This window comes from Tyto alba, unplaced genomic scaffold, assembly GCF_018691265.1.
Source record: "Tyto alba isolate M040663 unplaced genomic scaffold, T.alba_DEE_v4.0 Super-Scaffold_22, whole genome shotgun sequence".
NCBI classification, from domain to species: domain Eukaryota; kingdom Metazoa; phylum Chordata; class Aves; order Strigiformes; family Tytonidae; genus Tyto; species Tyto alba.
This window is the reverse complement of record NW_024881296.1, coordinates 1,133,256-1,159,520: the sequence shown is the minus strand read 5'-3', so window position 1 is coordinate 1,159,520 and position 26,265 is coordinate 1,133,256. Positions and strand designations below refer to the sequence as shown.

The following is a 26,265-nucleotide window of genomic DNA, read 5'->3' as shown; positions in this document are numbered from 1 at the left end:
GCTTGTTTTGTTAATTCTTTTGGTTTTCATATAGCTCTCTATCAAAGGCACTGCTCTTAATGTTAAAAACAAACCAGTGGGCTGAGAAATTAAAAATGTCAATTGGTAAAAATGAAAATCTGAGCTTTATATGTAGGAAATATTAATGAGAAGCTGAGTATGTCTCCCCCGCCTCCAACCCTGCTCCCTGCAGAATGCCAAGTGTAGTCGCATCATTTAGGAGTAACCCTGAAGTACCTTTAAGTAGCTGAAAGTTAAAAGATTGGAAATCAAGTTGATAATACAGTTTCTCTTCAAATGCTTCCTCTAAATGTTTAATACTGTGTCCCTCAGGAAGTCCCATTATTAAAACTGTGTGAGTATGAAATCACCTTGTCTCTGAGGAGTAGATACTTAAGAGTTCTGGGGATTTTCCCCAATCTGACTCTTAAGGCTTCCTTTTACTGCACTGATTACAAAGTTCTTTGCAAAACATGTCCTACAGTTTGTATCATCTCTAGTCAAGTCAAATTGACAGGGGTGGCAAGAGTTACCACGGGTATTCTAGGCATATAAACCCAGTCATGTTACTGATACTAAAGGTTCCCATGAACTTTTTCCAAAGGGTTTTAGAGCTGGTTCACAAATAAATGCTGAAGAAGAGTTTCTGTGCTTTTGAGACACCTTTTCCCCCATGTTGTGTTAATAACACTAACAAAAATAACTCAACAGTGCATACTTCCAGTAGACTTAATCACAGGAGAGTCTAACGCGCTTTCCAAACAATGTATACTTGAACCCGAGAACTGTTCCTCTCTAGTCTTCACACAGCGTGGGGTGGAACCCAGCAGCTGTTTGGCAGCACGACCGCACGTGCAGCACTGGGATGAGAAGTAGAATTTCATTGTGTCCTGTAGAAACTGTGAAGGATTTAAGGTAAACCAAAATGGAAGCTGACCAGGACATGAGGCCTTAACAGTTGGCTGACTGAGAAGTTTCATTTCTCTGCCAAGTGTGGCCTGTTGGTTTGTTGAGTTTTTTTCCCTGAGCTATGAAAACTTGCGCGTTCTTTGGTTCAACTTTACTTACTCCAGGTTTGGTTATAGGACAGTTAGTGAGCCAAGGCATGAGGAGTACGCAAGGCGAGGTACACGGTGCTCTGCCTTATCCCCTCCTATATGGATAATGCGGTATCTGCTTTGAAAGTGGAGTTATCTGTGTAGCGTAAGGGCATCTCATGTCTCCTTGGATATCTACACAGCGAGCTGTTAGGCTGTAAGATACCGTGCTGCAGATAGGCAGCTGGGTGACTGCAGAGCAGCTTCCCTGGGGGTAGGCAGTCCATGAGAGAGCAGAGCAGCGCTGCTACATCTCTACCAGTTGTAGTATCTGCAGCACTTGGATCTTTCCCTGGGGGCCTCTCCTTTGCGTGTTGACCCAACCTGACCTTGCTTGCTTTGCAGGAACTGCCTAGATCGCAGCTAAAGGTGGTATGGCTGTAGGCATGGAAGTGTAAGGTCTGACACTGATTGTATCAATGAGCAGGAAGCCTTATACTGCTCTATGTGTTCTTAATGAATGCCGAAGCCAAAACATTCACGCATTTCTCTTTTCATCTACTATCAGTACAGTTGTTTGGAAACTACATGGTTTAAAAAAGAAAAAAACCAAAAAGGCCAAAAGCCCTTAATTAAACCATTTCCAAAGCACTGGTCTTATTCTGGATGGGCATAAACATGGGCAGAATATCCTCATGGTTTTCTAACAGGATCATTCAGCCTTAAATTGAAGTCACCTCATTCTGGAGGGATGGAAGGAGCTTAAGCTCTGAATTTTTTCTTATCATGGTTGCTGTTGATTTTTACACTGTTAGCAAGACTTCTGGTGGGTGATGTACCAAAAAGCTTGCAAGGATAAAAATTACGTATGAATTCAGCAAGGGGAAGCTATGTGCATGCAGGTTCCAAGGAAAAGATTATGGATTTTGGATATTTCAGTTTGGGCTTTGGTGTGTTGTTTCAGTCTGGTGCCTTGAGCGGCCACTTTGACAGTGAGTTTACATTTTGGCTTTTTTTCAGTTGATTTGATTTGGCATAACATGTCAAATTTTTTCCTTAGTTATGATTAGACAGCGCTGATGGGTTTAGTAGAGCTGGTTTTGGGGTATAACTCAAGGTATAACATGGTCCTTAGTGTTTAGGTATACATGAGCACAGAAATATTTTTAGTGACATGTTTCCCACTTGTGCATGCTTTTCTTAAAGCACTGGTTTTGTTTGGTTGTATATACCAAAAACACTTTCTCTTCTGTTTTCCTCTTTCTGTTCTACTAACTGACTGGTCAAAGATCTATCTGACTTCAGGTTTTCTTTTTCATAAATATTCCGTTACCTTAACATTTCCTGGGGTGAATTGGGTAAATTTCAGCGGTGTTTTAAATGAGCTTGGGATAGATGTTAGGCATAAATGTCACAAAACTTGGTATCTGTGTATGACTTCAACACTAAACCAAGCAAAACTGAGAAGTTTGTTTTCAGATCTGAGGACAACTCAAATTGCAAAAAAAAAAAAAAAAAAAAAAAAAAGGAAGTCTGGTACTAATGCTGCTGAAGTTAGTGCAGCTTTTGAAGCCACCAGCCATTAAAACATGCTAATTACTCCAAGGAGATGATAATGTTTTTGTGAAGTCAGCAGAACAGTTGCTATGAAACTTGGGCCCTGGAAAGTCAGCTGCTACTGACTGTAATGGAGTCAGTGTCACCAGCTGACCTGTTTTAAAGAGTTTAGACTCAGTGTGTAAAGGGGGTAGAAGATATTTTCCTTCACATAGCTGGAGATACGGGTGTGTGACTAGAAGAGTTGCCACTGCCCAGAGGCAGAGACTTCAGGTAATTAAGCAGGAGCACAGACACCCAAAGAGAGAGAGAGAGTTACCAATAACTAGACATACAAAATTAAACCAAACTGGTGATTCTAGTTTCTGGTAGTGACTGTACTGGTTTCGCATGGCAGAGACAGTGTACACAAGGAGTGTTAGGTTATAATGCCAGCAGTAGCTTTCCAAGTACCACTCAGACAGCCACAATTGATTGATTTTGTGCCTCTAATTTTGACTTCTTTTGATCAGTGGGAAAAACAGATTCCTCTAGGCCAAGGGACCAAACCCCACTATCTTGCAGTTGCGAGTAAAGCCTGGTTCTCTCCAAACTGCATTGCAAGTTGTTGTATCATGTATGACTCATGGTGTAATTAAGCAGTCTCAGAAAAAATACAATCTCAGTGTTAGCTGTGTTTCTACTAAGCATATCCAAGTATTTTCTGTCTCTTGGAAAGTGAGATATGTGGTGTTAAATCATATGCTTGCCTGACATCAGATTGCCAAACCATAAGTGATATCTGTCGTGAACGTGCAGGACTGGGTTATCCTGTGAGCACACTTGATGGCTGCCTAGGATGGTTGGTTTGAAAGGGGAAATTTCTAGGGCTTATCAACAAGTACCTGCAGCTAAGTGTTAAGTGGGCCCTCACTTCCTAGATGTGCAAGTCTGTGTGAGTGTATGAGAAAAAAAGCTATGGAAGGTAAAGCTTCCGATTCCCTGTGCAAGTATAATGGAGGAAGGAAGCAGCAAAATGTATTTTGCTTAGCAGAATAATGTGAGGAGGCTCAGCCCTGTGTTTTTTGGTGAATAAGTACTTGGTAGTGAAACAAAGTAATGAAAAGCGTGCAACTTTTTGGGGTACTGTGCCTGTGAAATACAACATTTTGGCATGCTGACTAGGATGCTCCGAGGGATACACAGTCTTAGTGCCTATTCATTTATTTAAAATATGGTCCTTGGTGATGAGCCAGATCCACTATAGATAAAATTTCCATCCATGGTCCTCTCGCTTCTAACCTTGTTGACCTCTTAGATCTGCTAACTTGTAGCTTCGAGTCTGCTTGCAGTCCAGAGCTGTTTGTGTGTCTTGCACTTCTGTGGGCACCAACTGGTTTTTGATCAACGAACAGAAGTATCGTTCCAGGCCAAGGTGCTCTTAAATGAAACACGTGATTTTTATTGTTTGGTACCTAATGTTTTACGACTACACACTGCTGTGAGAATATCAATGACTTCAGAGACTTTCATCCCTTTTAATTATTCTCTTTTTGGGTGTGTTTGCTTTAACTCTTGACTATGTCATATGTACTTCCATCTTTGCTGCTCTAAATTTGTCATGATTATGCTACGCTAATACCTTTTTTGGCTTTCAAAGCTGGCTTGTGTTGCTTTTTTTATTTGGGAACGCTGGTTTCTTTAGAGGGGAAGATTTTTTGATTAGTACTTAACCTACCCAATAGCGTAGGTGCTTTGCTGAATAATTTTTAAAAATTGCTTCCAAAACAGGTGTCTTCCAGTGGACTGGAATACAGGAGAGGAGGGCAGGGGACGTGTAGAATGGGAGGGTGACTCAGGAGACCTGAGTTGAGTGCCCAGCCCTTCAACATTCTCTTTCCTGTATTGCATTTGCTAGTCCCTTTGCTCTATTTAATTTCTGGTGATTTTATTTCCTTTTCCCATCCCTCTGTTTAGCTCCTAAAATGTGTGGCACAGAACTGCGTGTCCAGGCACTGATATATGTGCAGAGCAGGACGAATCTCCCAGCTAGGGGAGAGGACAGCATAGACACTGCTACCATCCTGCAGCTGCTGTGATTATATTCCCATCCTGGGAGCGCCTGTATTTGAGGTTGCTTGTCTCAAGGTAACTCCTTAGGAGGAACAAGAAAACCACACTCCTGCAAGTTGCTGCAGTACATATAACCTCCTAGGAGCATCCTACCACATCCAGTCCCCTCTTTCCCTGAGGCTCTGTGATCACTTCAGCCCATATTACACACACTATCTGAGGAGGTGCAGTGCTGGTTATCCAGGAGACCCAAACTCCATTAACCAGACCCACTGGTGGGACTTTGCTGTCACTCCTTTTCTGGTGAGGTTTAGAGGATATTCTGACCTGTCTGCAGGTGTTAAAAGGCTTTGCCACTTCACTTCTGTCTCAACAGACTTCCCCCTGGAAGCGATATAGCACTGCCGCTGCATCTGGCTCAGGGTGCCGTTGCCTAATCTGCATGCTGCTGTGAAGCCTCCTGGCTTTTGCCATCGTCACGAAAACTACCTCTGTAATAGCAGTCTCCTGTATCTGACTTACAGCTGCAGGATGCTTGCTTGCTTGCTTTCCTGCTGCATCTGTTTTACCTTTATTCAGTATATTACTAGAGTAGGTGCTTTCTGTAGTTGGTGCTTTCCTCCTGTTCCCTTGCTATCAAGTGCACATCACATGATAGCAGGCCTCACCCAGACCCAGGCGGCTGCCTATCACAGCCTGTCGTCAGCTGGCACCATTCCCAATTCTCCAGAGCTGGCAACTGTCCTCTTTTCTTTGAGCTCTGATAACGGGAACAGATTAGCGGTGGGAGCAGCCGGAGCACTGCTTTATGAGGCTTTACTCCTGTATACCTCCGGTTTTCCACAAATCTTGCCAAGTGAGTTTCCTGATCGTGGGCTATGTCATTTGCTATGCTCCCCTTCCCTGCCCCCACCCATTTCCTGACATCACTTCAAATCCTTCTGTAGCAATGGTCCAGTTCTGCTGGAGCACTCCACCCAGGACTTCCGAATGCAGTAAATCTTGCTGATCTGGGTACTCGTGCGGTGTACAGAGCTAGAAAAACTACAAACCTTTGTTGAACTTAGGAAAGAAATCCTAATAAAAAGATGAAGAGTTGAAGAGTATTGAACTTTTTTTTTTTTTTCAATATAGTGTAAAATTCATTAGGTGAGACTGCTCTACCCTAAGTAGGAACAACAAATGAAAATCTTAGTTTGCTGCAGGAGATTGCAGTAGAGACAATTTTTAAATGATCTAGTATAAAGGAATAAATCAAATACATTCTCACTGCTTTGAGAGGTCAACTCCTGGTGCCTTTCTAGACTGTCACCATCACCTTACGGAATGCCGTGGGCACTGCTTAGTTTGCCAGTGGTTACACCGTCTGGCCTCAGCGGTAGCAGTTGGTCATTCTGGGGCTGAAACGGTCCAAAGAAAAGGTTTACAGTGCTGGTGATTATGATAATCTCTTGGCAATCTTACTGCCATACACTGTAGTGAAGGAGACTTTTTATTCATAAGGAAAATGTTGGAGCCCCCACTGGCATTATGACCGGCTACTTTTTTGATGGAGGTCCCTAAGATCCAAGATTTCCTTATTTTCCTGACATCTGGGCTTGTCCCATGTGCCTGCTGATTCAAATCATAAAAGTAGACACAGGCTGGGTTTGTTCTTTGCTTTTCTGTTAAGCATAGACACTGGGAATAAAAGGACATGTCAAATTTTGAGCACTGGTTTTCCCAGTGTAAAGTCAGAGTCTTTCCAGCTGCGTAACTGGGGGAGGATCAGATGGATTTGAGTCAGATGTGTTTATAACTGGTCCCAGCATGCTCCTGTTCTTAAGAAAACTAATTTATTTAAACAGTGGGCAATTGATGGAATTTATAGCCCAGTACTATGTGCTACAGGATTAATAAGCAGTGTCCTGTAGGACACCTGCAATTTGCTGCCCTGAAACACAGCTTGGGATCAAAGCACCCTTCTGCCTTTCTGCCCATGAGCTGTGGATGGTGACCAGACACTCTGGCAGCCCAGGGCATGTCTGCTGTTCTTTCATGGGAAGGAGAGAAAGCTGAGGGGGGTAACTGGTGTGTGAAATGCCCCCAGGTCCTTTCTTCCAGATCAGCTGTCAGATGCAAACATAGCCACCCCTTCTGCCTACCTCTGCCTCCTTGCCTGAATTTTTGCTCACTTTCTATTGGTCTGAAGATACCTGCCATCATAGTATAATATCAAAACCCTGGAGAGAAACAGTGTCTGATGGAAGCGATGTCTTGTGTGGATTTAACTGACTTTGATGAATACTGCAGGAGTGCTGGTGAAAGTTTTTAGGGGACCCTGCCTGCTTCTTGGCAAGGGACATCACAGTTAGTTCTTCTGGATGCTCCGCCATCATGCTCAGACAAATGCTCCTTTTCATTTTTGTCCTACGGAGGCTTTTGCACCATTTTAATTTTTTTTTAAGCAGCTGTAGTTACGCCCCTCACACCGGATTGAATTGCAGCATGGCACTTGATGTGAATTATTTTTATGATGTCCTGTGGCAGAGCACAGTGGTCCATCGTGAGCGGAGCATGCTTGCATGATACCCTTGACACCCTCGTCTTCCATGCTTTATCATGGCTCTTGGGTTACTTTTGGGGTAATTCCAGGAACTGGCTGTTGTGGGGTGCAGTGTCACGAGTGCACTGGAGACCAGTCTGTCTACAGTGGTCAATTCCTGCATGTCCTCACCAGAAGTGACACACAGTGGGGATTTTTCTGCTGTGGATGCTAGTTACACTTGCAAACGATACCCACATGGGAGGAGCTCTAGGCTTTCTGGAGAACAGGGTTAGGATTCAAAATGGTGACCAAGTAGAGAAATCACCTGGAAAAAAATAAGAGGTGATTCAGAAGAGGATGAGCACAAAGTTGTAGACTTAGGTGAGAATAATGGACTGCCCAGATACAAAACAGGAGGTGTCTGGCTGAGCAGCAGCTCTGCGGAAAGGGGCTGGAGCGGATGGTGGATTCCAGGCTGAGCGTGAGTCACCAGGCTCACACAGTTGTGAAAAAGGCAAGCTGGGGTTTATAAGTAAGAGGCTGCGGAGATCCTTCCCCTCAATTCAGCTTGGTGAGGTCTCAGCTGGAGTCTTGAACCAGTTTTCTGCTCAGAGCCTTCAAAAACAGAAAAGCAACTCAAAAGTGGGCCAAAACCCCACAAAAAACAACCAAAAAAAAAGAGAGGAAAATAGCATGAATGAGGCATTTAGCAGACATGACCTATGAAGAGAAAATTAAGGTATTGGGGTTGTTCAGTCATGGAAGAAAAAACTGAGTGGATGGATGGTCATGATAGCACCTGTAAAATATAGGCAGGAATAAACTGTTCAGCACGTACCTCGGGAACAGGACTGTATACTTGTGTCCCGTGGGAGCTTTGTGCAGAGCAGCGCTGGCGACAGGCTGTCATCTGAAATCCATAGGAGCCTTTTTTTCTTTTTAGCAAATGTATTTATCTGGGGCTGTGTTTCTGCGGCGATGTCCCTTCTCCCCCAGTTCGTGGTGGGCAGCCTGAAAAAAAGCACGGTGCAAAGGGAGCCTTGTTCCTTCCTGCTGCAGGAGAGCTGTCTGCTGTGCTGTAAGCCGAGGAAAGCAGGCCAGCTGCAGAGCTGACCCGCACCTCTGATCGATACCTGGTGGAACGGCAAAGCTTGCCCCGTGCTTTCATGCTGAGAAGGCAGTGGATCAGTAGTATCCAGGTGTGGTTCCAGAAATGCTTGGTCAGAGGTATGCTCTGACCTCAGCGACGAGACTTTTTGGCTCCTGCTGCAGGGAAGTTGAACATTCCCATTTGGCTTGCACAGGGCGGCCAGTCGCTTTTCTCTGTGAGTCTGAAGGCAGGGGGAGGTGACCAGGGTGAGAGCAGGAACGCTGCTTTAGACTTGCTGCAGGACTTTGCGGTAAGAGCACACAGATATAAGCTCTGAGGATCTCATAGATGTGTCCTGACAGATGACCCTTTAGCACCAGCAGCCCAAAGATGGTGGTTGTGTTGTTGTGAGGGGTCTGTTCCCATCTTTTAGGGAGATTTTTGTCTTGGGGAAAAGGCTCAAGCTCCACCATCATGTGGCAACTACCGCAACAAAGCAATATTAGGAAGTAACATTTTAGCGGTCTTCCACGTGATTAGTCCTGCTTCAGGGAGGGGGAAGGGCTTCACACTCTGTTAATCATTCCTTCTTCCCTCCTCCCATCTGCTCAGTGATTCTCTCACTCTTGCATACACCACTAATATTTGATCACTTTATTTCTCTCTGTCTTTCTCCCTCTCCTTGCTGGTTCTTTGAGTCTGCCCTCCTGGCTCCCAGCTTCTTGCGGAGATGCTGCCCAAAGACCCGATTCTCTCCCCTAGCTCCCTTATAAAAAGGAAAAAAAAAAAAAAAAAAAAGAAAAAAAAGAATGAAGAAAGGAAAACTATACTCCAAAGCGTCCAGTGCCTCATTCCCCTCTGCCTGGACGTTATGCCTTTTCTTAGTGGTCAGCACCTTCAGCCAAAGTTGTAGAGCACGTGTGGGCAGTGCCTGCTTCCCTCTCCTCCTCTTCGTGCTCCCCAGAGGCAGCAAGCCTGACTCCTCCTCCACCTCCTTCTCTTCCAGCTGCTTTCACTAGCCTCCTAGCTCTTCTTGGCAATGAGGAGCCTGGACATCTGTAGAAGCAGCTGGAAGCAAGATGGAGAGCCAATATCCTGCAGCTCACTAGATCTCTACAAACCTCAGCTCAGGAACCAACTGCTTAATTCGCTGTGTTTTTGTACTATTGAATTTGCACTGCACACTGCTTGTTTCTCTCCATCCCAAGCAAGCTATAGCTTTATTGATATATGTCATCTCATGGCTACAGTGTGCTGTTTTGGAAATCTTATAGCCAGTCTGTAAAAGCGAGCGCTCTTATGCTGTAGTGGAAGAATGCAAAGTTAAACTTTGTTTCCACCTGGATCGTCAACATTACCTGCCAGTATCATCATGTGGCTCTAAGGACAGGATTTAATCCTGAATTAACTAAAATTTGACCTCTGTCAAACAACTAATGGTAACACAAATTCATATTCCTGAGAACGCAGCAAAAGTATTGTCACTGGTTCCCTGTTGCTTTCCCACCTGATTTACATCAAAACCTTCCTGTGAAGATGACTCTGATGATGTTCTGAAAGGTGACAGTTACCTTTCCCTGTAAACACTGGGAGCCGGTGTTAAACTGAGCTCGGGAGGGCAGACCCTCCTACAAAAAGGAGCAAAAGAAGTGCAGGATTCCTGCTACTGTTCACACGGAGCCGGGGGAAGCTCGTGGGTGTCAGGAGTTCCAGCGCTTTGCAGCAGCGCTTTTGGGGATGGGCCCCCAAAGGGAAGCTTAGGAGTCGTGTTGCTGTGAAAAGCCTCACAGCATGTTACATGATGCAAGCTACTTGGCAAATGCTGTAACTGTGTCACTGAAATGGCTGAGCCACAATGCTCACGGAGAAGGTTTTGCCTTGTGAGCCTGTGAACACATTATACCCTTTCCCGGTGCAGGAGGGCAGTCTGGGAACGCTGGTTGTGCTGCAGACTGCCGTGAGTGCTGTGTTTGAGGGGGGTTTCTTGTGCTCTGTTTTGGGATTTGAAATCTGCCAGTTGTGTGGCTGAGAGCACGTAACAAGAGATGTAACTAGAGAGATGCTTTAAAAATATTTTTCAAAGGACTTGGAAGATGAGCATGATGATTAGGGACAACATTTTTATAAAGCCTTCAGCCCAGCATCCCATTTTACTCGTGTGACGAACTGCAGTTAGGCAGAAAGCAGCTATTGGCATTTTTAATGTCTCATTCCCTCAGCAGCTAGCAATAGCTGTTTGCTTTTACGTGTCATTATTTGCACCCACAGCAGTTGGAGCCGAGAGGTGCAAAGTAAAGGGAATGGCTTTAGAAATCAGGCTTCTGGCCTGATTTGGGCTCAGGCTTCAAACCACGAGCTCTGACATTGTAGCACTGGCGTAGGTATGTATGTGTGGGTACACAGAACATGCATGTGTTGTTCCTGTCAGGTGTTAAAGTCCAGTGTAAATGAAATAACATTTGCAAGTAGCCTTGAGATGTATTCTTTTTTTTTTTTTTTTTTTTTTACTTTCATCCTTTCCCCTGTCTCTAAACCTTTGCTGCGAAACAGAGCTCTCATATTTTCCATTCCTAATTCAAGAGCCAGAGGGATCGCTAAAGCCAGGTATCAAATTACAAGAGAAAGAGTGAAGACATTTGGTTGCAGCTTCATCGGCTCACAGAGTACACCCAAGCGACCATTTTCATCAGCTCCCAAGTCAATGTTAAACTATGTAAGGGAAATCATCTCTTCTCTAAGTCTGTCCTTGGGAAGGACAGTGTCTGCAAGGAAAGTTCCCACCAATAGAGGTGTGTGAGGGCTGGGAAAAGGAGGAAGGAAAAACCCTGTAATGTTCAAAAAGTCATCTCATCCATAGTACAGGAAATGTTCCTACTCATCTGAGCTACTAAAAAAAAAAAAAAAACAAAAAAAAAACCAAACCAACAAACAACAAGTTTCAACAATAACAATTTTCAAATTAAATCCATTGAATGGTAATGCGTGTAGCTTAAAATGAAAATGTGATTCAGCCAGGAATTGTTACTATTACTGGTACTGTTTTAGCTTTTAAACCAAGTCTACTTCAGATACTTGGCATGTCCATGGTTGTGATAGGAGGCTGATTAGAGGTGGTGGCAAAATAGCCTTTATGGGCTGACTAATTAAAACTTGGATCTTTTATCCTAAAATTGAGATTTGAGACTCTCTTCTGGAAGTTACAAATGAACTTGAGTGAAGATTTCAATGTGTAAAAGAAAGCCAAACACCCCTTGTATTCTGTTTTGTTTTTTTTTTTTTCTTTTTCCCCTTTCACCTCCTTGCTAGCATTTATTTTCTTGTTGGCGTTTTCCAGACCGTGTTTTTTCCTCAGACAGAGCCTGTTCTCTTCTGTGTTTGAATGCTTTTTTCAAACTTTCAGCTGCTTCTCTTTGATTCTTAAACTGGTGTGTGTGTGTTTGGCTGTTTCCTCGGTAGTTAGTCCCACCAAAAGAAGAGCCTCCTCGCCCTCTTTTCCTTTCCTATGTATTCTCTTGGCTTTTCCCCTGCGTGCTGGTTTTCCTTTCCCTGATCTCCATGTGTTACTCCTTTTTGTTCCTCAGTTGCACTTGTCTGGCTGGAAGAGATCTGCAGCCAGCTCCTCTACCATTTCCCCACCGTGCCTTTCCTCTGGTATTGCTGATGGGAAATGCCGTATTTCCCCCTTCCCTCCTCTCACCGCCCCCTTCCTCTCCTGTTTCTTTCTTGTATAGCTCAGTGAAAAACACTTAATGAAAAGGACTTTGGCTAAGAGAGGAGCAGAGCAAACTCAAGTTATTTCCCTGTGTGAATCTTCTACTGTCTGGCTGTTCCTGCAAGCAGGCACTCAGCCTTTGAAGCTGGATATTCTTGGGAGTCAGTAGAGAGATTCATTTTGGAAAGGGTAGTGGACTGACATTTGATTTCCTTATTTAAGTGTGACTGTTACCCATATGCTGGAGACCACATGTGACTTACAACACCCGCTCTCTGTGCTTCCTCAGTTTTTCTGCCCAACCTTCAGTTCACATTTTGGTGGCTATCTTCACCGTGAAAAGAGGTAGAAACTGTGTTCCCTTTCACACTGAAAGTTTAGGTTAAAATTGTGTTCCCTTTCACACTGAAAGTTTAGGTTAAAATTAAAACATACAGAGCTGCAGAATCTCCAGGACTCATTTCCTACAGCCCCAAAGGCTGTCTTATACCCAGCTCAGGGGCTTTTCAGAGTGCTGAAAAGGGGAATTTTGGTGTTGTACACAAGCATTTTGCTTCCTGCTACTTATGTGGCAGTTGTAAAGGTGTCCATAAACTGTAGTAGTTGTCAGTGTGCAATTGCTATATTGAGATACTCTGTGAACTATGTGAACCCTAAATGTGAACCGAATATGTAAAAGCATGCTGAGATGAGAGGGGAAATGTAAATGAATCCACGTATTTGCAGTTTATCTGTCTTTATTTTTCCCATTGTAGCAGTGACTTGTGCTGCTTGTGCACTGTGTAACATGAACGGAGACTGTCCATGCAATATGAAAGATGCAAGTTGAATTAAAACTGTTGAGCTCTTCCCCTCCTCCTGCCACATTTCCAGGCCAATTTTTTCCTGTGTGGGCTGCGTGTTGCTTGCACGCTTCCAGGGCTCAATGAAACATGCAGCACTTCTGGATAACAGACAAAACAGAATTAGGTGCTTTGTTGTTACCCAGATGCCCAAGACTAAGGATAAGAAAAGACTTGTTGTCTCTTCGCTCCCTCTCTTCCACAGACCTGCAGCGCAAGGAGTCAGAGTTTGAAGAAGTTGAGTGAAAACTTCAAGGAAGTCCAAGTTCTTCTTATGTCTGTGTATTTCATGGTGGGAGCGATGTGACGTAACACTGAGCCAGAGGCACAGTGCTCGTGTAACTTTGGACCTGGGCAAGAGGAAGAAATGCGGTGAGACAGCCTCTTGTCAGGAGCTTTTCCCTGCAGTCCTCCAGACAGGCTGGCTGTATTCCTGAAAGACAGGTCATCCTGCCAGACATGAGAGGCACTGAGCGAGGCTCTACAGCCGGTGCTCTGCAGGTCTGGGGACTAGATAGGTCCTTTGAGCCTTTGCCCCTGAATACGGGAAGGACACACTATGAAAGGTCCTTTATGCAGATGCCTTCATAGAGGCGAGGAAAAAGGAAGCCTGCCCTGCAAATGCATCCCACGGTTGTTAGCCCTTTACTGGGAAGCACCAGTCCCTTCTCTCCGAGGCCTGTGGATTGGAGGGGGTGAATGCTTGCGCTAGGGCAGCCCGAAGAGCCAAGTCACCTTTGAGAACAAGAGGAGAATGTATATGATGATACTGCCATGCCCTGTCATGCACCCTGGTTCTCAGAAAGTGATATTACTAGAGAAGGCTTACAAACAAATCGTAGATGAGCAAATAGAGATGCTAAACATATTTTCTAGCTCTCTGAGCTGTCCCTTGCCATAATGGAGGCATCGGAAAGAAATGTGCATCTACCTTCTGCAACTGAAAATGTAGCTGCAAACTCTGAATTGCTGGTTTAGCTGCTGTGTCAGATGGGCGTGGTGTAAGATACAAGCGTGCATCACCTTCTGTCAGTGTGGGAGGCTCCCCCTGCAAGGTGGAAAGGATGCTTGGGGTGAGACTGCTTAAAAAGGCTCCACAGAGCTCATCTACCTGTGCTGGTTAGTCACTGCCTGTCCTTTACATGTGCAAAGCTGTGCGGGAGTTTCAGGCTGACTGCTGTAGTTTGTAGTCTGAGACCAGATGTGCAAGGCTTGGCTCATCGGAGCCAAATGGAAATAGCACCATCAGATTTCCTCTGTGCTACCTCTTGATGATTTCTGTACCAACAGGAGTTGGCTTACAAGCTTAAAACCCTGATCCCAACTACTTAGGAAGTGCCAGCCACTATAAGCAACTATCAGCTGCCTCAGCACAGCAGGGTCTTTCCCCAGCCCTGCTCGCAGGCTCTGCCGCCCGGGTTTTGCTCCCTGTTGGTCCCAGTGTCTCAGGCAGTGTGAAAGCAAAGTATGGCACTTAAACTGATCAGCTGTGCTAGAGATGGCACGAGGGCCCAGCTGTGGGAGGCTGAGCAGCTCTGGCCCCGCAAAGACCACTGGTGGTGGTGTGACCATGGAGGGTAGGACCCATGGAACAGCCACCTCCTACTTCAAACGTGAGGCAGAGATGGACAGGAGCAGGCAAGAGCAGAATTGCATTTTAAGCTTCACAAACATTATGGGCATTGTTCAGATGTTTGTGGAGTGGTTTTTACGCTGACCCCTACAGAAGTGCTATGTTGGGGTCCTAATCATTTATTTTCCTACACGTGCTGGCAGATGGTCGGAAGAAGAGCCTGCGGAGCACGGTGCATGCTTGAGGGCAGTGATTTTGAGGCAAGTTGTTGAGATTATCTGATGTTTCACATTTTCTGTAATTTAGTGTGTGTGAAGGGAGTATTTAAAACTTTTACACAATAGTTTGCTGGGTTGCAGAGAATGAAACCCCTAATGAATAGTCCATTGTTTACATCCATTTGAGGCTGTTTCTTTGCTGAATTAGTTCCATGAAACATAGCTTGCAACTCTGTTGTTTTTAACTCCTGTTACCCATCCCCCTTCCCATTCCTTATGGTTGCTAAATCCTGCTGTTATCTTCTCTACACAAGTTTCCAAACTTTCTCCTCTCCTCTTCATTTCCCTCTGCTCAAACCTCTTGTCCAAAGCGGTCATCTTTTGCTTCTAGTTTAGCAAATTTTCCCATCCTTGGCCTCTTGGACTCACACCTCAGTCCTTAGTATTTTTATCCAGATGATTGGGGGGGAACTGCCAATACTGTTTCCTGCTGCCATAGTCAGGTCTAGATTCCTCTCTTCCCTTTACCTTTCTCTCCTCACCTCCTTGCTGGGAAGCTCTTCCTGCCCTGGTTTGCAGGTGTGTATATATTTTTTATTTTTATCTCCTATTTGCCTGCAAGCAAATTTCTGCCCAATTTCTAGCCCTTATGTCCCTCTCAATTCAGGTACTTTCATGCCTTGCCTGGGGATCGTGTTGCTCCATGCTCTGATCTCTGTGCCGCCTTCTGGTGACCCCTACAATTTGAGGTATGGCTCAACCATACCATTAAGTGTACCAGCCCTGCGACTGCCCCCCTGCCCGTCAGCCAGAGAATTTACACAGCTTATTCTCACAGCTCACGGAGGAGCGCAGTCAGGACATGATGACTGCCTTGCTTAAATGGTTTTGGCCCCATGTCCGGTGCTCTTTCTGCGACTGAAACTCCTAAAAGTGGAACCTGGTGTCTCTGCTTGATTTGGGCAGTGTCTGCTGGGGGGCGGGAGGTAGCTGCCTTTTCCCTTTCTTCAAACAGGGAAGCTTGGCTGGTTGATGGGGTTCTATGCTTTTTTTCTGTACTTGGTTTGCAGATGACCATTTTTTTTTTTTTTTTTTTTTTTTTTGCTAATTGAGGCTGTGTAGCTGTTTACCTGCATGACTTGCTGGAGTGATTGCTCAGACTGATGCATACCACACTCTGGGACTGTTTCTTCTCTCTTCAGCCTTGATTTATAGATAACTGGAGAAGGGAATTCTTGGCTGCCCTGTTTTGAAAACTATTACAGTACAGAAAAACTCATTAAATGAACACAGCACCTGATATAAAACCAGCTCTATTCAGTTGTCTGGTTTTCCCCATCAAAACAGACTTCTCTTTATTATTTAAACAGTAATTTCCCTCAAATTATATTGTAAGGGATGTAGGCACAAAGGCTTGCCTGCTTTTCCAGAAGTTCCTGGAAATTTGAAATGGTGAGATTTCCATAATCAATCAAGGGAACTGGGGTATTTCAGAGAGAGGTTTTTTTGTTTGTTGTGCTATTTTTTTCCTGGATAGGCAGCATGTACATGCAGCATAGTACAAACCAACCACAGCTCTGTAAAGGCTGTGTGCACAAATTGAAGTGTCAGGACAGCTTATCTACAGGGACCTGCAGAGACTTCCCTATGGCTGAAGAGGTCAGCAGGTTGGAAGGCCCCAAAGATTTCCAGAAACTCATACAGACTAACTGAAAATCTTCATTAATTCAAGGAGCGCTACGCATGGTGCAACTCAACAGCTTATGCTTCCCTTGTCTTCACAACCTCTGTGGGGTGCCCTCTGGATTGTGACTTGAGGGCAATGGTATAAATTTGGAAATACTATTTGTATGTGTAGGACGGTGCCTGTGTCCTTTTGGGTTGGAGGAGCTGCTCTAAAATATGACAAAATCATCAAGTCACAAGAAAACCAAGAATCCTTCAGCACATGCCAGAGGAAACTCTACAAGAGGGGAATGTTATCTGTGAATATTTACCCTGTTGCCACAGAGCTCATCTGGTTGTGTGTATCGTGTGAGAGGAATGACTGAAGAAATACTCCACCAAATGAACAGAGAATACATTTGCCCCAGTTACAGGACAGCTTATCCATGCATAAAACCTGAGACACCTGGCAGCGGTGCTGGGCAGGTACTGCCTGTTAATGATCAGTTGGGGAAGCAGATACTTTTTGTATGAATGGGCTTGTTTGACGGCGGGGGAGGAGGAAATTGCCTATTGTCTTTAAAGTATTTCTCCTTCTTGATGTCATATGCTGTTAAGGAAAGCAGATTTTGGGGGCATTAGTTCTGGAAGCGGCAAAGTTTCTACTTCCCACACTGAGGATGCTTTCTCCTCCTTTACTCCGGATTGATGGTGAGGTCCTGAGGCTGTGACACAGTGCTTTCGTTTTGCTTACTTCCCTCTGAAAACACAGAGCCACTACATAGGATTTAGGATTAATTCCTGACTTTCCTATAATGATTTGCTCCTCCTTCCCCTCTCTCTCACCGGACATTGCACATTCCTCCCAAACCAAACTTCTGTAGCCCAGAAATAGGTCACACCCCACCACCTGGACAACAGGCATCGCTTGCGTCATCTGTTGGTGTGACGTCTGGCGAGACACAGAGCGCGCTGGGCGAGCACTCGGTTAGCAGGACCGGCTTTCCCCCAGAGCGGGATGTGAGAATGCCTCTCGTGATACCTGCCGTATGGGCATTCAGAGACCACGGGGGAGAGAACTCTGTTTACAAAGGGGAAAAAAAATATATAATAAAGGAAAAAGTATAAGCGAACTCCCATCAGCGCACAGATTTTCTGCTGGCTCGTTTGGATGATTTATAATGGTATACAGAGCTTTGTCACCTTTATGCTGACTCGTTCCAATGCTGCCCAGAGGTCAGCCCACTGGCCTGTAAAAAATGAGTTGTTGATCTACGTTGCTTTTCCTAGTGGCCACGGTACTGGGGCTGTCATCAGTCCTACTGCAGAGCTCAACTGGGGGCTGGAGGGTGCCGCCTGGGATATTCACGCAGTCTCTCAGCACTGGTGACTTCATTTTAAGCATCCTTATAACATGATCCTACGCAGGGCATAAACAAATCTCCTTTTTACTTAGTGGGTAGAAGAGCAGCAATGCCAGCAGCCGGACTTTTGTAGCCTTTGCGCAAGAATATGATTTCATGTCTACATGGTTACTTTGGGAAGCTCGTAGGAGAGAAGCAGGCTTTCAGTTTTTTTTTTCAAAGGGGGGTAGCATGGAGTAACAGGGCCGGTTGCTGCAACAGAGTAGCTGCAAAGGGGATGGACACAATGCAATTAGCAGCAGAGACAGAGATATCTGCGAGCATGCAAACGTTTTCATAGGACACGTATGTTGTGCTTCTCCTTCCTGAGAAGTGCTGAGAACAAATTGTCACAGAAATGCAAAATACATTCAGTCTGGTTTGGGTTGAGGCAAGAAATGAGGGCCCTATGGCTTGGAGAGATGTGTGTGAGTCTGCGTGGGGAAAATGCACCTTAATTAGATGGGCTGACAGATCCTGTTTCTCCTGCTCCTTCCGCACTTTGCAGCGTTCGGTCTAGGAAACGCCTCCTGAATTCGCCCACCAGCGCCCGTTCCGTAGGCCTGGCACGCTCACCTAGAGCCCTCCATGCCGTCCGGCTGGATGTCGCCGAGCCCTGGCTCGTGACCTGTTTGGCTGGACGGACAACTTGCCCCTGGGAGGGGGAGCCCAGCGCATCCCCTGCCCTCCGCACACCATGTCGTTTAACTCTTCTTCCCGGCAGCTGGCTGGCTTTTGGCACGGAGAGAAGCCGGGCGCTGGGGCTGTGCCTGTGCCGGGGGCCGCGGCCCCTCCGCTCACGTGGTGGAGCTGGCCGTGCTGCTGTTTTAAGCAGCGCTTCTCTGAAAGTTGCTTAATAGACACGCTAGGCTCTACTTTATCTTGACAATACGCCCTTTTCTTGAGAGAAATGAGAAGTTTCAATTTCAGTCACTAGCCTGTTTTTCATTAACCTGTTTTAGTCAGCAAGTCATGGCTTTACTGTGCCACTCTCTCAAACTGCTGCTCATAAGCCTAACAGGAGCAAAACTCCTGTCCTCTGCAGAAAACGCAAAGAGAGAAGAGGCAGTTTTACCCCAAACGTTAGAGGAGACTCGGTCAAATTAACAGTACAGTAAATGTCAAATATTCTGAATTTACAGGCTACTTTAAGCCTCAAGTAGGGAGGAAGGGGGGAAGGGATTGGAGTGAGGTTAATAAACCTTTTAAAACTTTTGACTTAATCTTTTATTCAGTGTTTATATAACTCAGTTATCTGCTAGTTAATACCAGTATTTTTGATACCTCTCCAGAGCCAATACACTGCAAACCTTCAGCCCTGTTGGGTATTTGTGCTACAGCATATTTAATAGCCATGACAACAATTCAACAATTGTATAGCAGCCTCCCCTCCCTGTCTGAGTGTTGCAGGCACCAGAGTGTCTCCATTGGAAAACCCCTAAACATACAGTTTCAGCCAAAACTGGTTTAATGATAGTCTACTGAGGGCTTGACGGGCTTTTTTTTTTTTTTAAAAAAAAAAAAAAGGCACTTTTTACCCTTTTCCCTTTCCCCCCACCCCCATTTTTTTTCTTAACTTCTTCACTTCTTTTGAAAAAGCTGCTGCTGTAAAATACAAGGCGAATTAAAAAAATGAATTGCTTTAAATTGCTTAACAGGCTTGATGAGACAAAGACTGGTGTGTTGGAGTGGCTGCAGGGAGCTCTGCGGCTGCTTTTGTATGATTTCAGAGGTGAATTTAGATGGCTGGAAGATAGATGGGTGCCAGATGCAGTTTGACACAGATTCCGGCAGCTGCTCCTGCGCGAGGTTTCATTAGTGGCGAGTTAGCCAGCAGCAGAGCTCCAGCGAGGCCCTGAACACTGAAATGACAGCGAGAACAGTGAAACAATACAATATTCGCTAAGTGATTTTAATCTAGGAGATTAAATGACACCCAGTCGGTTTCCTGACTTAGAAAGCCAACACAGTATAAAGCTGTTCATGGCACTCATTCTACCCAGGCCCCTGTCACATATATTTATGTTGCAAGTGCTTCCCCAAACCGACCCCCCCCCCGAAATGGGAAGAAAAGGGTTGATTTTGTGTCACAGTCATATTTTTCCATCCTAACTGTATAATGTGTTTTTAACTGCAACAGGAAATATTGGCCTCGCTTCGACAAATGCTTACATTGGACTGAAGAGCTCGTGTGCTCCTGCTAAGCACAGGCGTAACTGTTTGAAAGATTAGGGCCACGGTCTGTAAAGCGAACAGCTTCCTTTTTAATAGATGGGCAAGTCCCAAAATCAGGAAGTCATTGGTATTTACAGGCTTGAGGAACTGGGTTTGGTTTGAAGTAAACCAGTGTACCACAATGGATGACTTGATAGAAATGGCGGTGGAGCTGCTGTTCTCCAGGCAGCTGAAGTTTTATTTGTGGAGGGACGCTAAAGGTTGAGATTTTGTGAAGAGAGAGAAAATGTAATCAGACTTACTTGCAATACAACCCAGGCTGCCTGTGGATGAAGATTCTTCTAGGGGTGCTTAGTGGGCTGTGTTTTGGGAACCCTCGCTGTGGCACACTTACTGTGTGGTTATTTGGGCTTTGTATAAACTTTGTGTATTTCTCGTTGCTTTAACAAGTGAATCCCTGACTAGAAGAAGAGGTATTTGCTTGGTTAGTTGGGGGAAAGCGTATAGGGAAACAAACAAACTAAATTTCTTTTCTTCTATATGTACTACCTGAATATTGCCATTACGTATTTAACTGCTGATGTCAAACTACTCTGTTCCCTTTGAGTCACTTGCCATCCTCGCAGCAAACAAACCAGCTTGCTTTTTTTTGTCCAATTAATATGCAAGTTGGTTATGTATGGGTTGCCTTTCAGTCTTAACTGTTGCTTGTGAATGTTACAATTTTGTGTCTAGATGCCTTCAGTAAGTACCCCATGCATGGCTTCAATTAAGGTTTCTATATTGAGAAAGTATGCCTTAATTTATCAGGTTAAAGATATCTGTTACATCAGTTTGTTCACAGTGTGTTGTGACCTAATCAGCTAGGGATGTAAGCCATTTCATGAGGAGTAATTACTCAACAACAAAAAATGTCTCTCTTTCCTAATAGCCGTGAGTGAGTTGGCTAATTGGAATCCATTTTGGTAGTGGCAGGTCGGCAATCAGGAGGTGACTTTGCTGGCTGGCTTCTAGGCGGGAGGGAGAAGCCAGCAGAAGCACAAACCCAGAGCTAGGGCTTCCTGCGGCCGCTGTGAGAGGGTCGCTGCTGTTCGAGAGCTTCTCTGCCGTTCGGATTGGACCCCCGTGCTCTGAGAGCGCGGTGCCCTTGCAGTCTCCTTTACCGATGATGCTGTGACACGGGCTGGTCAAAACCCTTTCCTAGATGTTTCTGAGGGAAGGAATTTGTGGGTGGGTTGAATATGCAAGATCTGCTCTCGCGACTTGGAAAAGAGCTCTGGTTTTATTATTCTTACTGGGGGTAGGGAGCTGCAGTGATGATGTTATCATGGGACACATCTCTGTTGCCCGGTTCGGCCTTGGTCAGGAGATGGTGCGAAGTTTAGGGGTGTTGGCTCATTATGTCCCCACTTGGAATAACTTATGACAGCGACAGAGCAATTTTTGCTTTCAGTGCTTCATCGCTTCATGGCAGTGTGGACTTCCAGTCCTGCCAGAGGTGCTGTGCTGAGGCATCTTTTAGACGACCCCACTGGTTGCTGTCCTGTTTTTCTACTTCACCAAGAGCTGGATCATTGAGGTGCATTTTTTTTTTTTCTTTTTTCCCTACCCTCCTTGGCTTCAAACCTTGCTGAGAGGGAGGTGGAGAGGAAAATCCTCATGAATTAACATTATTTCCCTGGTGGGCTTTGCTGCCATTTTATCTAATTACGCCTGCTGTTTTCCAGATCACATTGTAAGCATTTGCATGAAGGGGCTTTCACTTACCTCCTCAAGTAAATTAAATAACAGCCCTTAGGCTGGGCTGACAGCATAATGCATTTTCATGTGGGAGATCAACAGCTCCCATACCTTGAGATGGGAAATGCTGAAATGACAGGGAAGATCTGTGCTTTTTGTCTTGAATTAGGGCAACCAGACTGAGTTAGAGCTACTTTGAAAACGCTTGCTGCTGACTCTTGCAGTGTGCAGGGATCAGTAGGAAGAGAGGGATACACAGGAACCTGCAGCAAGGGCCACGGAGAACAGACCATGGTTTTCAGCTCACAAGGATCCACAGGCTTACGTGCAAGATGTGCAGGAAAGCCAGGGAAAGCAAGCCTGTTGTCAGCAGATTTAAATGCACAGCCCTATTGGAAAGCACGAAGGGATCTGCAAACCAGGAAAGATTGGAAGCCACAGACATAAAGCAAATGAGGAGTGCAGGCCCTGCCCTGAGGTTGTTTACAATTGTGACTTTGTGGATGAGGCAGGCTGGACTTGTGTCGAGTGCTCTGGAAATCACAACACACAGCCTTGACTTTCATTTCCACAATAAGCCATCCTGTAGTTTCCCTGTGCTTCATTTCTTCAATTTGCAAAATGAGGCAGTAGCCTATCTGCTGAAATGACAGTCTGCTGCTTTATTTGCCTGACCCGTTACTCCCAGCAAGTATCCAGCCCTAGGAGCTATCTTCCTCTGAGTGTTTGAGAGCTCCTCAAGCCCTTCATGGTACCAGCCTCATGGGTTGATCCAGTTCCTTCCCAGTCGTGTGTGGTATACATCAAAAATGTACATCAGCCTTTCTCTGGCTGTGGTCGCTCCTTCATTTCTTTGATACAGTTGAGCTTCTGAAAAGGGATGAGGGACAAATGACCACGGGGAAATGTATTTCTTCAGCTCCCGATCAGCCAAGGCTTGCCCTGGCAGAAAAGAGGATGTTGGTAGGAAGGCAGAGAGAGGAATTCCACCTCCCCCAGTCATTAGGCTTGGACAAGCCTGGGGTGCCCAAGAACTCTGCTGTCCTCTTGAGCTCTGCCTTTGCAGGATGGTTAAGTGTGCGCTAACTGGGGACATGTTAGTAAAGGGGCTGGTGAGCTGCGTGGCCAAACTGAGCGAGCGTTTAGTGAGTGAGGAAGAGAGGAGATGGGGCCCCTACAGCAAGTAGGGAATTTAATCTCTGCTTTGGCTTCCTCATGGGGGTCAGCAACAGGAGAGGCTGTTAGCTGGTGATGTGCGTGTCTTATGTGGCGGGGAGCCTTGTGTGTGTGTTTTGCGTAAAGCAAGAAAGACTGTATGTGTCGTTCTAGTTCGCGGCAGCTCTGTGGTGACAGCGACCCTCTCAATATTACATGTGTGATGTCGAAGTACCTTCTAGCTTTTGGTGCTAATTATTCTTTCCCTGTGTCATCGTTTAGGGATTAAGGAAATCATGAAGATCACTCAGATCTGCTTGAAGGAATCTGCAATGACTCACATTTGTCTGGGGACGTTTGCTGAAGAAATGTAGTTGACTTGTTTTTCTTTCAAAAAATCAAGATTTCTGTTTCATCAAAACATAGTTCCAGGTTGAAGGTGGGGGAGAGCTAGAAACGTTAGTGTGATAGGGGTGTAACCACCTTTTAACTTACATGTTAAAGCATCTTGGCTCTTCCAAGTAACTAGAGAACTACTCTGTGATGCATTTCTGTGTCTGAGATGAATTTTGAATGCCAGTGAGATAATGAGATTTATCAAATAAAAAGCCCGTCTTTCACTTTGTTCAAGCTTGGCCTCGTGCCTCAAAGACATGGTGTTTAGCTCAGAAGCAGCTTGTAATTTGTATCACAAAACCACCGCGTGTAATTTGTGATGGATGGTAGCCACTGGATACGAGAGGTTTGCAGTTGGGACGTGCTAATGGCTTTCGCTGACATTTGAGCTTGGTCAAAGTCACTGCAACAGGACAGAGGACAAGTGAATGGTCACTACCCTGTTACTGTGGGAGAGGCTGAGGAGGTGCTTGCCTTTATAAATCAGGGATTCCGATTTAATGCCAATCATTTTTTAGCATGAACATGCATGATATTCATGATGCAAGACACATTGCTGCTTTTAACACGTTAGGGGAGATGATTCATGATTGATACAGCTTCCAGTGATCTGGTAGTATACATCCCATTATTATTATTATTCACTCCCTGTAGATGTTAGAAAGCTTTCGAACAATTCACGATATCTCTCAAGCTCTCATCCTCTTCTCTCTCTCTTTTTTTTTTTTTTTTAATATATTTAATTTTATTATTATTATTCAGAATCCTGCTGTACACATCCCCCAAGCGGGTGGGAGGGTGAGTTGGTGGGAGATGACTTGGCTTTGTTGGAACTTCACTTAATGCAGGGTGGGGGCAGAGAAAATGAAGCTAAATTACGCAGATCCTGAAGGCACAGCAAGTGTGCTACATCACTTGTGAGCATGACTAGAACTGAAAATGAATCACAGCCTTGTTAGACACTGTATGTGTCAGTGCATGTGGGCAGAAATATCATTCAGTGAGAGAAAAAGACAGAGAGAGTACATCTTTGTAAATGTGCTGGTTCCACTGAAATCGTTGTAGTATTTAACCTAATGGGTGAGAGCTGGGAAAAGGTGGGACAGCTGCTCTAGGATACTTTGCTGTGCTGATTTTTCTTCCTTTCTGAAAGTTCAAGAGAAATCTGGACCTCTCAGCAGTGACATCTATTTTCTAAACCAGAAAAGGCTATAATTGCAATTTCAGGTTTGAACCCACTTTTGAGGACTTTATAATACAACTACCAAGATTTATTCTGGGCTAGATTTTAATGTGAAGTTGCTTCAGCCTGCATGTTCATTTTACATTAGGAAGCAAATTTGATGTGCTTCTCCTGTAAACTTTTGATGGTGCACAGGTACACACACATGCACACAGCTAGTTCACATATTCCAGCTAAAAAACCCCCTGTCTGGATCTGTTACCTTGATTCTTGCAGCTGTATAATTCAAACAGGACTTATTTCTAAAACAGAAATTGGCTTTACAGTGAGGTTGTAATGTGACAGCCACATCAGGTGATTTGATGGAGAGGTGCTGGAATCAGCTGACCACTAAGATCTGCTATATGCATGTTTGTACTCCAGAAGGTACTTGCCACAAATGACAGCAACATTTCTAAAGAAGCTCTCCCACCTCCTGCAGAGACCTATCCCTGGCAGCTAACAAGCAGCAGCCATCTTAAAATCCTCCCCCCCCCCCCCACCCCGGGCATACCAAAACCACACTTTTTTGGAGCCAGATGGAGTCAACCAGTGTATCCTGTCAGGGATTTTGGTTGTGCATTTTTTAATGTTGTGCTCAGTCCTGCAATCTGCATTTTTATTTTGTCTTTTTTTTTTTTTTTTTTTTTTCCCAAAGCTAGGGGCTTCTATCTTCTGGTCTGATACTGCCAGTTTTGCCTGGAGATAGTCTCCACCTATTATAAACTGAGGTGTGTCTGCTGTGTCTTAACAGAGATGAGAGAATCTGGCCTGAGTCTGCAATATGCATGTTTTGGAGTTGTACTTCTCCACTGACGGGGCAATCTTACCTGTCTAGGAGGGATTGCAGATTAAGTTTCTTTGAGGGTGAAAAGGGGAATTTATCCCCTTTCTTGAAACTTGAGATCAGCTTTGCTCAGCATAAACTGGAAGCTACGGTAGGACTGAGGTATGTTCCCAAATGACACCTAATAGAAGACCTTGGATGGTGACAGCATCAAACTACAAGTGAAAACTTCAAGGAATTTAAAAAAAAAAAAAAAAAAAAAAAAGAAAAGAAAACAAAACAAGAAGCCAATAAACCCAAGAGATTGTTCATGCCATTTTCCCTGAAAGCCGCGTTACAAGATTACAGAACTGTTTGTGTAGCTATTGTGAGCACTATAGGCTAGACAGGCTTCTGTGAAAGCAGCTTTAGATGCTATTTCACAGCCTAAAGTTTAACCAGCACAAAGTCTTGTGTTTGCTTTGAGTTTGTTGTTTTTGTTGTTTTGTTTTTTGGTGGTTTGTTTTTTTTTTTTTTCCTCCTCTCCTGTTTATATTCCCTTGGTTTCTCATCCATCAGGTGCTGGTATGGCTAAGTTTCTTGTTAATTGGAATTTTATGTTCTGTTCCTGGTTGTTCTGTGCTGCTTTTGTCCCCAGCCTGCCTTCCTGTATCTCCTCAATGCTTTTATCCAACTCGCCCTTCTGCCTGAGTCCACACTAGGTCTGATTTCTTCCTAGAGCATGTCAAAGCACCTTGTCTTGAGCAGAACAAGGTGCGTCTTCTTGTACTGTCCTGCCTGAGGAGGCTGAACACATTCAGCTCCAACCAGCTTGGCTAACAACTCGGCTCTCTTCCATAGCCAGGCACTACTGCTGTTTTCCTACCGAGAGGATGAACCACAGGCTTGGGGGGAGGAAGAAAACTGAGGAATGGGATCGGTGGAGATGCTGTAGTCCTATCCACCTAACCTGCGCAGCGAAGGCAGGAGTAGCCTGTCAACACGGATGGGTTAATCTGAACTATCAAAACTCCAGAAATCCTGTGGTCGTGGTTGAAAATGTTTCCTCCAGAAAGTGCAGCTGGTGCTTCCCGTGTGTGGCACTTGTCTTACGGCTGGGTCGGATCCCGGTGCC

General features: G+C 44.9%; 1 protein-coding gene across 3 annotated transcripts in view; it reads left to right on the top strand.

The window, feature by feature from the left end:
- SERTAD2 (SERTA domain containing 2) overlaps nt 1-26,265 on the top strand; it is an 85,354-nt gene that overhangs the window by 26,417 nt on the left and 32,672 nt on the right. Inside the window, exon 2 of one of the 3 annotated variants that reach the window (XM_042795796.1) lies at nt 13,023-13,189. The exons of the other annotated variants lie outside the window; for them this stretch is intronic. Coding sequence (XP_042651730.1) covers nt 13,185-13,189 — 5 coding nt within the window. The 5' untranslated portion in view covers nt 13,023-13,184. The remainder of the gene's footprint in view (nt 1-13,022; nt 13,190-26,265) is intronic. 3 annotated transcript variants of the gene reach the window in all.